The 13,617-nt window shown below is 35.2% G+C and overlaps 2 protein-coding genes across 5 annotated transcripts in view; one reads left to right on the plus strand and one right to left on the minus strand.

Annotated features, from left to right (window-relative positions):
- grip2a (glutamate receptor interacting protein 2a) overlaps window positions 1-13,617 on the plus strand; it is a 76,052-nt gene that overhangs the window by 16,577 nt on the left and 45,858 nt on the right. The window contains exon 1 of one of the 2 annotated variants that reach the window (XM_089119857.1): window positions 13,085-13,224. The exons of the other annotated variant lie outside the window; for it this stretch is intronic. The gene's annotated coding sequence lies outside the window, so the exon portion shown is untranslated. Of the gene's footprint in view, window positions 1-13,084; window positions 13,225-13,617 lie in introns of those variants that run through there. 2 annotated transcript variants of the gene reach the window in all.
- On the minus strand, window positions 1,149-13,603 carry LOC120481569 (protein SSUH2 homolog). Of its 3 annotated transcripts, XM_039675295.2 has the most exons (13): window positions 13,464-13,603; window positions 13,315-13,373; window positions 11,011-11,115; window positions 9,811-9,886; window positions 8,688-8,817; window positions 8,245-8,305; window positions 7,776-7,897; window positions 5,970-6,032; window positions 5,625-5,707; window positions 5,406-5,498; window positions 3,666-3,771; window positions 2,754-2,861; window positions 1,149-2,351 (listed from the first exon to the last, which is right to left on the minus strand). In XM_039675295.2, the coding sequence occupies exons 1-13, from the start codon at window positions 13,481-13,483 to the stop codon at window positions 2,211-2,213; spliced, it is 1,167 nt and encodes a 388-aa protein (XP_039531229.2). In that variant the 5' UTR covers window positions 13,484-13,603; the 3' UTR covers window positions 1,149-2,210. The 3 variants fall into 3 exon arrangements, with proteins under 3 accessions (XP_039531229.2, XP_039531238.2, XP_039531222.2); XM_039675304.2 differs by lacking the exons at window positions 13,315-13,373; window positions 13,464-13,603 and adding an exon at window positions 12,993-13,091; XM_039675288.2 differs by lacking the exons at window positions 13,315-13,373; window positions 13,464-13,603 and adding an exon at window positions 11,383-11,663.

The following is a 13,617-nucleotide window of genomic DNA, read 5'->3' on the forward strand; positions in this document are numbered from 1 at the left end:
ATAAGCACATGCATTCACATTGCATATTATTTATATAGCAATTAATTAACACATCATTCATTTCATACTATAATTTATTTATATATTATAACCAAATAAGTTTTGTTTTAAACATAGAAATAATCAAAGACTTACCTTTTTATTTGTCAGAGCTGCTTCACAAATCAGACTAGAGGGTTACAGATTATATAGCTTTACAGAAGCAAATAATCTGACGCTTATGAGTTATGATTGGAGGAGAAAGATGCTTCAGAGTGGTGTCGTTTAATGGTAAAAAAAAAAAATCAGTTGGTGGTTTAAAGCTCACCTCCATGACCACTGTTCCCTTCAGCAACATTAACAAACTGGTGCAGAAGAACTTAGTTTTATTTTATTATGAAAAAAACAAAAACAAAAAAAATGGAAAAACTGATCACGATGGTAATTTCAAATTAAACAACCATTTCCAGTTAATACACCACAACTTTATGAAATTAAGGTCTGCGAGTGCAATATAGATTTTTAATTTGGACATTATCATTATCTAAAACATTATCTAATTTGATTTTTAATCTGATTTACATCAAACAAGTTTGCTGATCCATGCAAATAATGCAAGCTGTCATAAAATAAGAGAAACTAAATAATTCTGAATAAATGGTGCATGAAATTTGAAAGGAAATATGAAGTTGAGAAAACATATTGCAAAAATCATCTCTTATTAAATGCCTGTTTGTTTTGCTCCTGGTCATTTTGAGACAACAACCGCAGCTTTCTCACTGACACATTAATAGAGACAATGGAGCACAGAAGTCGCATACAACACAAAATATATGATGACAGTGAAATGGATGGTGATGGATGTATTGGTAGTTAATAAAACAGGGAAACAATTAAAAGAAAAGAAATGTATGAAATGTAATGTTTTTTTTATTTAATAAAGTGTGTTACATCAGTGTAATATTTATATAATCAAAGCTATAGCTGTCATTTTTTGCTGCTCTTTAGTTTCTAAAAAAAGTTTTTAGTACATCCGTCAGCTTTGGTTTGTGGTCATTTTATATGGAAATTTGGCACAAGACCACAGACTTTATGACCACATAACCACAGGCTTTCCACTGTGTATGTACATAAAAATTATAATGTAAAGAAACACAACGGTTCAGATATTTATACACCACTGAAAATATAGAATTTAATATAATACTAGTTATGTATACGGCATTTCTGGCAACACATCCTCCTAAATACTACACAATGCACCTTTAAACACATTTTTCATTAAACACTATGGCCAACATACCACATGCAATCAATGCCAGCAAAAAGGTTTCTGAAACCATAGTGAATGTCTGCAAACATTTTCAAATCATGCACATTATTAGTTCTCGAGTTTGGTTTTAGTATGTTTGGAACCATTAAAAAATAACAGATCAATCATAGTGTAATATCTATTTAACTGTCACTTCTTGTACATGTCTACTACAACAGAGAATAAGATGACAATGTGCGATTATGAATTTCATAGTCACATTTTATAACAACATTTTTTGGCGAACCCAAAAAAAAAAAAAAAATTCACTAGGGCTGTCAAATGATTAATCGCATCCAAAATAAAAGTTTGTGTTTACATAATATATGTGTGTGTGCTGTGTATAATTATTTTGTGTATATATAAATACACACAAATGCATGTATATTTAAGAAAAAATATTAATTATATATAGAATATTTATATTTATATATAATATAAATTATACATAAATCTACATACAGTACATGAAAATAGTTCTTAAATATATACATGCATGTGTGTGTATTTATATATAAAAAATAATTATACAGTGCAGCACCCACATATATTATGTAAACACAAATTTTTATTTTGGATGCGATTAATCGTTTGACAGCCCTTTACATATCAAAATGTTATTAAAAAAAATTATTTAATCATCAATGTCCAGTAACATGAATCAATTATGACACAGTAAAAAAAGTCTCACATTTTAGTATATTGTTATTATTTATAATGATATAAAAAGTGTATTAAACTAAGAGAGGTTTAGTAATTCACATTATTTTATATTGAGTTACATGATGATGACTTCTCTCTGTTAAGTGTTGATGTATATTTTGCCTATATGTCAGAATCATTACATTTGTTCATCTTAAATGGACATACAGTATTTCTATTACACTTCTACTGTATGTCAGGTCAGGTGTATTTGATGTTACATCACAGAACAGCAGCAGGTGGCGGGATAGTCGTCAGCGCTCACTTTCAACTCATTTCCATACACATAGTAAACATAGGATTTTCCTTTCCACTTGTAACTCACTTTGGTAATGGGAATGAGCTCGATGGTCTGCCTCTGGAACAGGACAGATGAAATTACAGAACGACAGATTCAAGATTAAGCATGTCTCTATTTGAAGAGTTCAGATGCAAAAGCCTCTAAATGCCATTTGAAATTTTCTTCTTTAATGATGATTTTTATCAAACTTGTATATTTAAGTTCAGTAATTTCACTTAAATAACAATTAATAGGTAATTATCATTGCCATTTAAGTGAAATTACTGAACTTAAATATACAAGCTTGATAAAAATGATCATTCTAGAAGAAAATTTCAAATGGCATTTAGAGGCTTTTGCATCTGAACTCTTCATTTACAAACAAATGTATTTATACGGTAAAGTTCGAGCATTACATTTTTAGTGCTAAAACATAGAAATTATGAATAAAAAATCTAATTATAAAAAGTAGAGCTGTACCTGTTGTAATATGCGGGAGGTTTGGGCGTATTTCACCTGATGTTCTCTCACTAAGCGCTCAGAAGCTTGCGCAACAGAAAAGTCTGGGAAGCCCGTCACAGGATAGACCTACAGTAAACGAATACATCTGATGATTAAAGGGATAGTTCACTTTGAAATTAATTTTTGGTATGTTTTAGTTTACCTCAAGGGCATCCAAGATGTAGGTGTCTTTGTTTCCGCAGTAGTTTCAATTTTGATATTTTTAGGTCAAACCGTTCTTGTCTGTCAGTCATATAATGGAGGTCTATGGTCACCACCTCAAAGAGCATGCACAGAGAAGTCCAGATTAAACATGATTTAATGACTCGTAAATGTAAGTACACATTGATGGCCTAAGATACGAAACGAGCGGTTTGTGTGAGAAAACGAACAGTATTTATATCGTTTTTACCTCTTGTAATCACAGTCACGTCCATTAACTCTGAGGGAGCGGGCTGTGCATGCACTGGAAAGCCCAGGAAGTGATCTCTCGTGCGTGTACGTCACACAGATTTCGGAAGCGTTACCCTTCACTGTGAAGATCTAAACATATTTAGATATACATGAAATCGCAATGGAAGACGATTTCGATTTCCGCGCCCTCAGATCGCTTGGATGTGGCTGTGGTAAAAACGATATAAATGTTGTTCGTTTTCTCACACAAACCGCTAGTTTCATGTCTTAGGCCATCAATGTATACTTACATTTGCGAGTCATTAAATCATGTTTAATCTGGACTTCTCTGTGCATGCTCTTTGAGGTGGTGACCATAGACCTCCATTATATGACTGACAGACAAGAACGGTTTGACCTAAAAATATCAAAATTGATACTACTTTTTTTTGCTCTTTCTTTTTACTGCTCACTACAATATGTACAGTCTGTGCTTACCATATACTGGGCGTCTTTGAAGAGCTCCTTCCCTGTAACCTTCTCCAGATTTTCCATTCGTAGACCACTCACATCTTGTGCTACGAAATCATCCTTCTCAGTGCTCCTGAAATGATCCAAAAAAAAAAAATAGATTTCAGAATGAGAAAGTTTAGTTTGAAAGACTATTCTGAATATCATTAAATGAATGTATGTGCATTTTAATGAAAAAAATCATGAGCATGATCGATTAGAAAAATAACAGCACAGCTCTGCATGATTTCTCTGCATGATTTATGCCTGAAGCAAATGAGGGAGTTAACTCAAAGACTATAGATATAGAAAGACGGTTTACTCCTATTACTTTTGAATGAGGGAAACTGCAATGTGCAATATAGTGGAAAACACCCAGTCTTCTAAAGCCTAGTTCACACTCCATGATTTTAAAACTTCGGGCTGAACTGTACGGTTCACACTACACGACTTGCTCTCTGTGAAATCAGGAGTGTTCAAGTTGTTGAGCTGTTCACACCACACGACACAACGTGATTGATCCGCAACTGGAGGTAACGCACTAAAATCACACGATAAAACGAACCGGGAATGACGCGAAACAGCACGCGCGCCAATACCCAGCAAAGAAGACGAAGAACACAACACGCGAATATGGACAGAACAGATCAGACAGAAACTAGTGCTGCAAACTGTTCGCGCGATGATTTGCTCTGATAAAAAATGCAAGAAAAAATAAGATTTACCAAGTGACCTCAACCCATGCCTTGCTCTGATTGGCTGTAGCTCATGAGTCATGACATCACATGAGGTTGAGTCATGCGACAGCTCTGGATATCTAGCATGACAGAAATCTTTCTGGGTTCGGCGACTGTGAGGCGTCTGCTTGCGTCTTTGATGTGTTGTTGGTTTTTTCATACTTACAGATTGGTGAGCGCTCATCGCCCGCTAATCCTCCGCGATTTGTACGGGATAACACCCTGACCTGTCTGCGAGCTCAACGATTTGCTAGTTGGGCTTAAATCGGGCTTAAAATCATGTAGTGTGAACTAGGCTTAAGTAAAAGGGTTTTGAAAATCTAGTCACCAAGTAAATAGACTTAAGTCTGAGTGTAGTATTTAGTAATAGCCATGCTTGTGTAACACTAATGTTAAAGGGCACCTATTATGCCCTTTTACACAAGATGTAAAATAAGTCTTTGATGCCCTCAGAGTGTGTGTGTTTTTTAGCTCAACAGATCATTTTTTACATGTTAAAATTGTAATTTTTTTGTGGCTGAGAAAAACACGCCGTTTTAGTGTGTATCTCTTTAAATGCAAATGAGCTTCTGCTGCCGGCACAGAGGGCGGAGCCTAACGAGCTCGCGCTCAGTCAGTGGCAGGACAATCTCATCTCACGGAATAATAATTATTAATAGGAAGTTCAGATCATTTTACCGAATTGGATCTTTGAATTTCGTTCGTCAAAACATGCTAGGATATGGTTATATTTTACTGTATATATGATGTGATTATTATAGATATCAGGACATATTTTATTTCGCTCGAAATAAACTTGAATGAAAAAAAAAATGAACGAATGAATGTTCTGAGACAGTGCTTATGATTTATGGGGATTTTAAAAAATTGGGTGGATTTTTATTGTTATAGGATGGTTGTGTACACACACTGCCAACACACATTTATGTTCAAACACCATGTAAAAGAGAATTTTGCATAATAGGTGCCCTTTAAATCATGTAGATCATACCATTTAACATTGAGGTTGATGAAGACGATCAGTTGTCTCTTCCCATGGCAGGTGTCACACTGGCAAGAGCCGTTGCCGCTACATGAACTACAGCTGAAACACACCAGACAAAATGTAACCACTCAGAAAACACCAAACCACTCTCTAAAGCCTTCAGAAGGATTTCATGAGGATTCAAAACCATAGTAGCTAGAATAACAAAATCAATTTAAGACTTACTTTTCACGTCCACGGCCATTGCAGTGATTGCAGCGTTCATCAGTTTGGCGGAAACCAGAACCATTACACACCCAACAGACTTTCTGCACATGGACAACAATAGAGGACAAACAGTTCATATGTTAGAATGCTATTTTAAGTCATGCATATATAAACTGAATGAAAACCATTCTGTGGACCATATGCACATTTTCAATAACATTCAACTTCTCGAGGCACCACACAAAGGGAGACTTTTATGCATCTAGCTTATTTTCTTCTGTGAAAATACCTTTGAGAACAATGAAATTCATTGTTCAAATGGCAAGCAGCTGGTTCGGTCTGTGCTAGTTAATATTGACTTACGCTTCCAGCTCCCGTACAGGTTTGACAGGGGTTTCTTCCCATTCCAAGACACTTGTGACAGTTCTAGGGTACAAACAGAATTTAATGCTGTAATATATGATCTGACTGGTTGAATATAAGCATTATGTGATGTTTACCAAAAAGCACTTGTGCTTATTATTATTCATCCCATTATTTTTTTCCCATAGGGAAGAATGTGAACTTAACGGCTTTAATGAGGTTAAGAACTACAATCCCATAAATCCCATAAAAATGATGGAAAAACATTGATTTGAAGATGTTGATTTTTATATATAGAAACTATATATTTTATGTTTATTGTACAATATTGCAAATAACTTAAAGGAGTAGTTCACTTTAAAAAAAAACTTTTGCTGATAATTTACTCACCCCCATGTCATCCAAGATATCCATGTCTTTCTTTCTTCAGTCAAAAAAAAATTAAGGTTTTTGATGAAAACATTCCAGGATTTTTCTCCATATAATGGACTTTAATGGGAACCAAACGGTTCAATGTCCAAAAGACAGTTTTAGTGCAAACTGTTCAAAGGTCTTTAAACGATTTCAGACGATGAATAAGGGTCTTATCAAGCGAAACGATCGCTCATTTAAAAAAAAAAAAAAAGTTTAAGTTTTATAAGTTCAAATGTTCGCTTTGCTCTGTTCTGCGTGACTCTCCTGTTCGAACTCGTTCATCAAAATGAACAGATCTTTTTTCGAGTCATTTGGTTCATTCAACGAACGGAATGAACGAATTGACTCGGAAAAAGATTTGTTCACTTTGATGAACGAGTTTGAAAACCTTAATTTATTTTCGACTGAAGAAAGAAAGACATGGACATCTTGGATGACATGGGGGTGTCATCAGCAAAAACTGAAAAACTGACATCAGCAAAAGTTTTTTTTAAAGTGAACTACTCAAATTACAAAGAATTAAGTAGTTTGACTGACTTTTATGCCATTCGCAGTGCTTCATGGGAGTGGGCGATTCTTTTGGTGTGATTCGCTTGCAGAATCATAACTAGTGTAGTTCTTCACAAGGGATTGTGCTGTTAATCATGATTATTTTAAAAGATTATTCAGGATTATTCATTATCATTGATTAACAACCTTGTAGCTCATTTAGGTCTGTCTTTAAAGGTTTATAAGTTATCATTTAAAATTAATTTCCTTATGAAAAAAAGGGGATTCTTTACTTCTTTACAAATAGAACAATTTAAATGAAAGATCAATTTAAGATTAAATAAAAATGCTTCCAAAACCTTTAGAATGTGTTGATGTTTCATGCAGAAATGCTCTGATACAGTGTGTGTTGAATGAGACCCGCTCTCTAAGTTTGATGGATCTTGTGGTTAAAGTGTCATGAATTGTCGGTCTACATCAGTGTCTTCTATGTATCAGAATAATTAATCATGTCATTGCGTTCATTATCAGTACAGTTGTATCATTGTCCTTGTTTGCACATATGCATTTCATTTGAATTAGACATGACTAAATATGTGCGTGTTTTGGTTCGTGTTTAGAGCTCTAGTCTAGAGTATATGAAATTTGTCCATCAAAATGCGCTTGTTCGGGTCCGTGTATGATCTATATTATCCTCGTTGCGAGCGTTGTTAGAAGAGCTAATTCTCATGAATAAATTCAGCTCAGGCTCAGGACTGGCTGGCGCAAAATCGTGCCGGCAGCCAGTCACACACTCCCGAATTTCCACTTGTTGGTAAAATCTTTGAGCGCTTTTAGTGTTTTCAGTGATGTGCAGCCTGTGCTTTATCTCAAAAATATGTTTTGGGAATTTAAAGGTCAAACCTTGACTGAGGAAGTGTAGGGCACTCTAATGGTCTGCTTTTGATCTTGAAAGAAAGCCGGTGGCTGAGCCGCAATCTGCCAAGGTCCCGGAGCAGGTTGAACACCAGCATCCACAGGCTGACCTGGGAGAGAAGAACACAGTGAGAAACAGCTTGTTAAATTCCCGAGAGACATGTCTGAGGAGGCATTTCATCATAGAGGGATATGAGCTTAAACAAGGGGCAGTTTAAATTTTTATAATGTGACCCAATGAATCTTCTTGTCAGAGAAATTTAGCTTTTGTTGTTTATGAGACACATCAAATGCAGAAAAATGTAATTGCCCAGCATTTGCAATCAACATGGAGATAAACTGTTATATTTACATAAGCGAGATCGGATCATACATCTCTTTTTGTGGAGGCAAATTTATGTGACCAAGTGTTAACGGAGCCAAAAGTGCAAACAAGCCCAATATGACTTCTGGGTACCTGCAAACGGCTCCTGACTCCATTCAGTAGATCTGGACTCATTGAAGGTCTCCAAACGATACTGAGAACAGAATAAACAGACACATCTGAATAAACCATCCAGAGCAACCACAAATCACATTAACATTATGCACGTCAGAATAACTCTGATAGTTGATGCTTTTCTACGGAGCACCTAAAGGGACATGTTGAAGGAAATAAATATAAGATGGGAGGAAAAAATATACGTCAATGCTTTTGCGTTCCCAGAAAAATTTTTTTTTTACATTTGCTTGCAAAAATTTTGTGTACTTTGTGAGCGAGCACATTTTTTTAAATCTATTTTTTTCTACCATCACATATTTATTCCATCACCATGTCCCAGAGGCTCCGTATTTTTATACTCCTCATACTGGACTAAGAAAAATATGCTCATAATGATGAGGATTTATTGTAGGTCTCACCCTGTAGGTGTTAAAAGACTCCATGTTGGTAATAACTCCATCTTTGACGGGGCCAGAACTATAGCAGCACTTGCTGGAGACATATGTTGCAAAAGCTTCGCGTGCTCTCTCCTCTGTGATGGAAGGTATCCTGATATCGATGAGAAAAGATCAATATGTGGGTGACCTTTGCACATGTTCAACAGGGTGTGTGTTGTAAAATATTTGTCAAACTTGGTCCTGGAAGACCCCACCATGACACTTTTTTGTTGTTTTTCAAAGCTGACACACCCCCTTCAGGTCAAAGTGCACAGTAATGAGCTAACAAGGAATGAGCAAATGTAAGATAAAACTTTTTGATGTCAAGAACCAAATATGATTATCTCCTTGAGAATGGAGTATAATATATGCGTATATATATATATATTCATGTAGAATTACCTATTTATATTGTCTGAGTAACTGTCTTGTTACTGTACTGTCAAGTCAACTATTAAAAAAAAATTACTTAAAAAATTTTGAATTAATTATTATTCAAAAGTTGATCTATCTATAATAAATAAATAATCCCGACCGAGACATTTTTCAGTTTGACAGAGCTGCACAATTTGGAAAACATTTTTGATTTGTTTGTAGGGCTACACAATTTGGCCTTATAGATTTGATTATTTATATATTATAATAAATTATTAAAATATTCATGATAAATTATGTTTTATATAACTATAAAATAAGAATAATCCTTATGTTTTAAAATGACCACTTTTTATTATTACTAAATGAAAAAATAAAACTATACAATTAAATGAAACAGTGCAATTGTAATACATCACTGTAAAATACAACAATAAACATTACAAGTATGGGAAGGTACAGAGTGCAAATGAACACAGCGAACTCTGAAACGTATACAGTAGCACAAATATTTGTTTAAATAAATCACAGACTTTGCATTTTTGGTTGTATTTGAATGAATCATGCAGATCTAGTTTGAGAACCCCGAAGATAAGGGACACGCAAATAGTGATTAATTAAGAATTCCCATCTTTGTACGATGATTGCATATTGTAGGTGGGCGCCTGTACCGTGTTAAAGATTCCCAGAGTGCATTGTGTGTTTTCTGTGTGAAAGAAAAAGCTCTTACTGCCAGTCTGGTAGTTTGGGGGCTTGTTCAGGCACAGGCATCGGTACAGTTGGCATTGGAGGAGGAAGATACCCACCTGTGAAAAGAGAGACACATCAGTAACAAAACTAGGGGCTTATTCATGTGTTTTAGTGCTATGAAAACTACACGGTCTATTGTATTGGTGCATTTAAAGGAGTAGTTCACTTTTAAAGAAACTTTTGCTGATAATTTACTCACCCCCATGTCATCCAAGATGTCCATGTCATTCTTTCTTCAGTCGAAAAGAAATTAAGGTTTTTGATGAAAACATTCCAGGATTTTTCTCCATATAATGGACTTCATTGGGGACCAAACAGTTCAAGGTCCAAATGAGAGTTTCAGTGCAGCTTCAAAGGGCTTTAAACGACACCAGACGATGAATAAGGGTCTTATCAAGGATCCTTCAAGTCATGATTAAAAAAAAAGTTGTTCATTTTGATGAACAAGTCTGAACAGGAGAGTCACAAATGCTCATCACAGAACAGAGCAAGGCGAGCATTTGTGCTTATAAAACATTAACTTTTTTTATTTACTTTTAAAATGAGATAGATAAGAACCTTATTCATCGTCTGGTGTCGTTTAAAGCTGCACTGAAACTCTCATTTGGACCTTGAACCGTTTGGACCCCATTGAAGTCCATTATATGGAGAAAATCCTGGAATGTTTTCATCAAAAACTTTCATTTCTTTTCGACTGAAGAAAGAATGACATGGACATCTTGGATGACATGGGGGTGAGTAAATTATCAGCAAAAGTTTTTTTTAAAAGTGAACTACTCCTCGAAGTCCTACTGGGAAGTTTGCATTTTCGAGTTGAAAACGCTCTAATTTGGTCAGAGCAAGAGAGTGATGTACCTTTTCTTTTCTACAATATGATGAATTAAAGAATACGCATTGGGTTTGTTTTTAATATAGTCGGGGGAGGGGGGGGACTGTTGAATATTTTACAATTTTAATTGTAAAATACCGAACTAACCCTTTAACAATGAAGCTTTACAGTACATGTCAGATATGACTGCATTACATATTCTATAAATTATATTAGTTTGAACTACTTTTACAGATTACATTTACAGAACAAAGAGTTAAGTTTGATTTACAGTAATTGTAATTTTGTGGAACATGATGGAACATGACTCGGATTACTGGGAAATACATTACATATTTGCATGCTTCTTACCTCCTCCGCCAGCCACTGTTCCTTCATATCCCGGGACCGGATCGAACATGTTTGCAGGGGGAGCGGAAGGTTGGTGGGTGCTTACACCGGGTGGGGCTGCCATGGCTGAGTGACATTCAAACAAAGCGTTTAGGGAAGCAGCCAAAAAAAAAAAAAAAGGGACAAATGTCACTACATATTTAAACTTTAACTTTTTTTGTATTGCACAGCTTTCTGAAATATGATATTCTGATTGGTCAGTCACAGTGGCCTGTGCTGAAATATCTTTGTAAAAAGCCTATAAATAGCCAGTTATTAATAGTTTTCAGTTGCTTAGCCAAATAAGCTATTGAAAATATTATAGAAGTCTGCACCAAATAGTTAGGGACTTACTTTTTAGATCTTGAAAGACTGAAGGCAGTGATTTCTCGAGGTGAGCGGTGTGAGAACTAATGCCTATGGTTGCAGGACTTAAATAGACTGCTTTTGGTACAGGAATGTTTGGTTTACATCTGAGAGTGGCTGCTATTGGACGGCGTTGAATGGAGGAGTGGGTGGATAATTGGATTGTAAACTGAGAGATACGGTATAGGCTAGTTGTGACCAGCTTTAGGAACTGTACCATTATGGTATAAGATTGTTAATCCCTGGCATTTTGACAGATGTACTGAATTTACACAGAATTTCAATTGATATTCCACAGAATTTATATTACACAGCACTTCTAGTAATATCCTGGTACTAGAACCATGTCTAAAAACCATAGTAGTGCAATATTATGTTTTTGTAAGTGGCGTGCTAAAATCGCAATAAAAGGGTATGTCAAAGAATACCATACTTTTTGTAATACTACACAGAATACACTTGTTTAACAATGTTTTCGCACTTTTAATTAGTTGTTTCTACAATAAAACTGTGGTAATGTGGGATTAAAAATTTAAAGAACCTGTATGACATGAAAAACTATGGGAAAGTATATTAGTATTTAAAGTTTAGCACCTGAAGAATGATTCTGTTAAGCAAAGATTTTAGCAAGAGGTTCCTGCCAGTCGTTTTCTTTATTGTAAGTCAAGTGAGTCAGAAACTGAGACTATCACCCCTCTGTTCTGTCCCTTTGAATTGTTATGTTGACTGGATTAGGTATAGAGCCTGGGCGGTTTATACTTGGATAATTCATTTGCTAGCTTTGTTTAGGGTCGTATTCCAGATGCTTTGTCTCCATTTCTAAGAACTGCCTCCTAAAATCTAGTATATAAACTATAATTTCCCTAAGGCTGGAATACACTCTACACAACTTATAAAATCTGAACAAAAGTCTTGTAGTGTATTCAGCCTTTAGTTCGACTGGATGACACAACTACCAACAGATCTTTCTCAATAAAGATTCCTCTTGCTGAAGATACAACCATGTCTCCTGGTCTTCACTTCCCAGTTTCCCCACAGTAACTTCAAAAAGTTACACTGTTTCGAATATTTATTTTATGAATTATGATTTTACAGTCTCAATAAAGATACTGTGGTAGTAGTAGTGGTAATGGTATGATGACTAGTATTTTACATACAAACAGAAAGTGCCATAAAATTAACTAACTTTTTTTTTTCATTTACCATAGTTTTAAGTAGCTACATTGTTGGTATTTTTCGGAATACCATATTAACATGGGACTTTACCATGGTAAAAATGTTTTGTATTAAATGTACATATATTTTCCCGGATGCTTTCATTACCATGGTGCTTTTTGGAAATAATATACCACATAGTAAGACATACTATAAGTTGAAATGTTTTTTTTTTTTTTTTTTAATGTAACAGTATGCACGAAGCGACACATTTACGTAAACAGTTAGCGTTGTTTTGAAAAACAGATTGGCTTTAAGCGGAAAATCTGGTTACCATAGTAATATAGTAGTCTTAAAAATGTTGTCAGATGAACGTCATCATGACAGGTAAGTTATGAATGAAAGCGAAGCTGTGTGTGAGGGATAGACGTAACGTTACGTACCGTGTTTTCAATGGCGTCCGCTGTAAAAAGCTCCTAGATCACTTATAGTTTTCCACAGGTTATATTGTCTGAGTTTTTTGTCTGCTGAAATTCCTTGGAAAGATTTTTTTTTCTTTCAGTTTTTGGTCAGCAGAACAGTTCAAATAAGAGTAAAACCACTGAGATGATGTGTATTTAACCCTCACATCCACCACGCCTTCTTCGCGTTAAAGATGGCGCTGCAGTAAATAAGGTAACATATATAGCCTATGCAGTGAATAAGGGGGGTCGTCGTCCGGTCGTAGTGTGGAAATCTGAAATCGAAATTAAAGGCTTATCTTACCTGCTACTGCTGGCGATCCATAAACCGGGTTAACTGTGCCGTAATTTGCTCCATAGCCACTTCAGAGTAAGTTATAAGTTCAATAAAGTCAGTTTGTGTACTTTTTGAAATCGAAACAATGTTGATTAAGAAGACTTTTCAAATCTTACCTCACGATCGGTCTCTCCATTTTGCAAACGCAGTTAGAAATTGCCACAGTTCCTGAAATCCTTTTCCGTTCCTTTTTTCAGTTTCCTTTTGAGTAACGTTAGCTACACATCATGTGATCGTGTTATTTCCTTAATGATTCCCTCATAAAGTACC

Source organism: Pimephales promelas, chromosome 14 (genome assembly GCF_988280905.1).
Source record: "Pimephales promelas chromosome 14, fPimPro1.hap1.1, whole genome shotgun sequence".
NCBI classification, from domain to species: Eukaryota; Metazoa; Chordata; class Actinopteri; order Cypriniformes; family Leuciscidae; genus Pimephales; species Pimephales promelas.

Coding starts and splice junctions, on each gene's coding strand:
- LOC120481569 (XM_039675288.2), bottom strand. CDS start 11,614: ATGGTACAGTTCCTAAAGCTGGTCACAACTAGCCTATACCGTATCTCT. Junction 9,887..11,010: donor AACAGTGGCTGGCGGAGGAG/GTAAGAAGCATG, acceptor CTCTTTTCACAG/GTGGGTATCTTCCTCCTCCA. Junction 3,772..5,405: donor ATCAACCTCAATGTTAAATG/GTATGATCTACA, acceptor GGATCATTTCAG/GAGCACTGAGAAGGATGATT.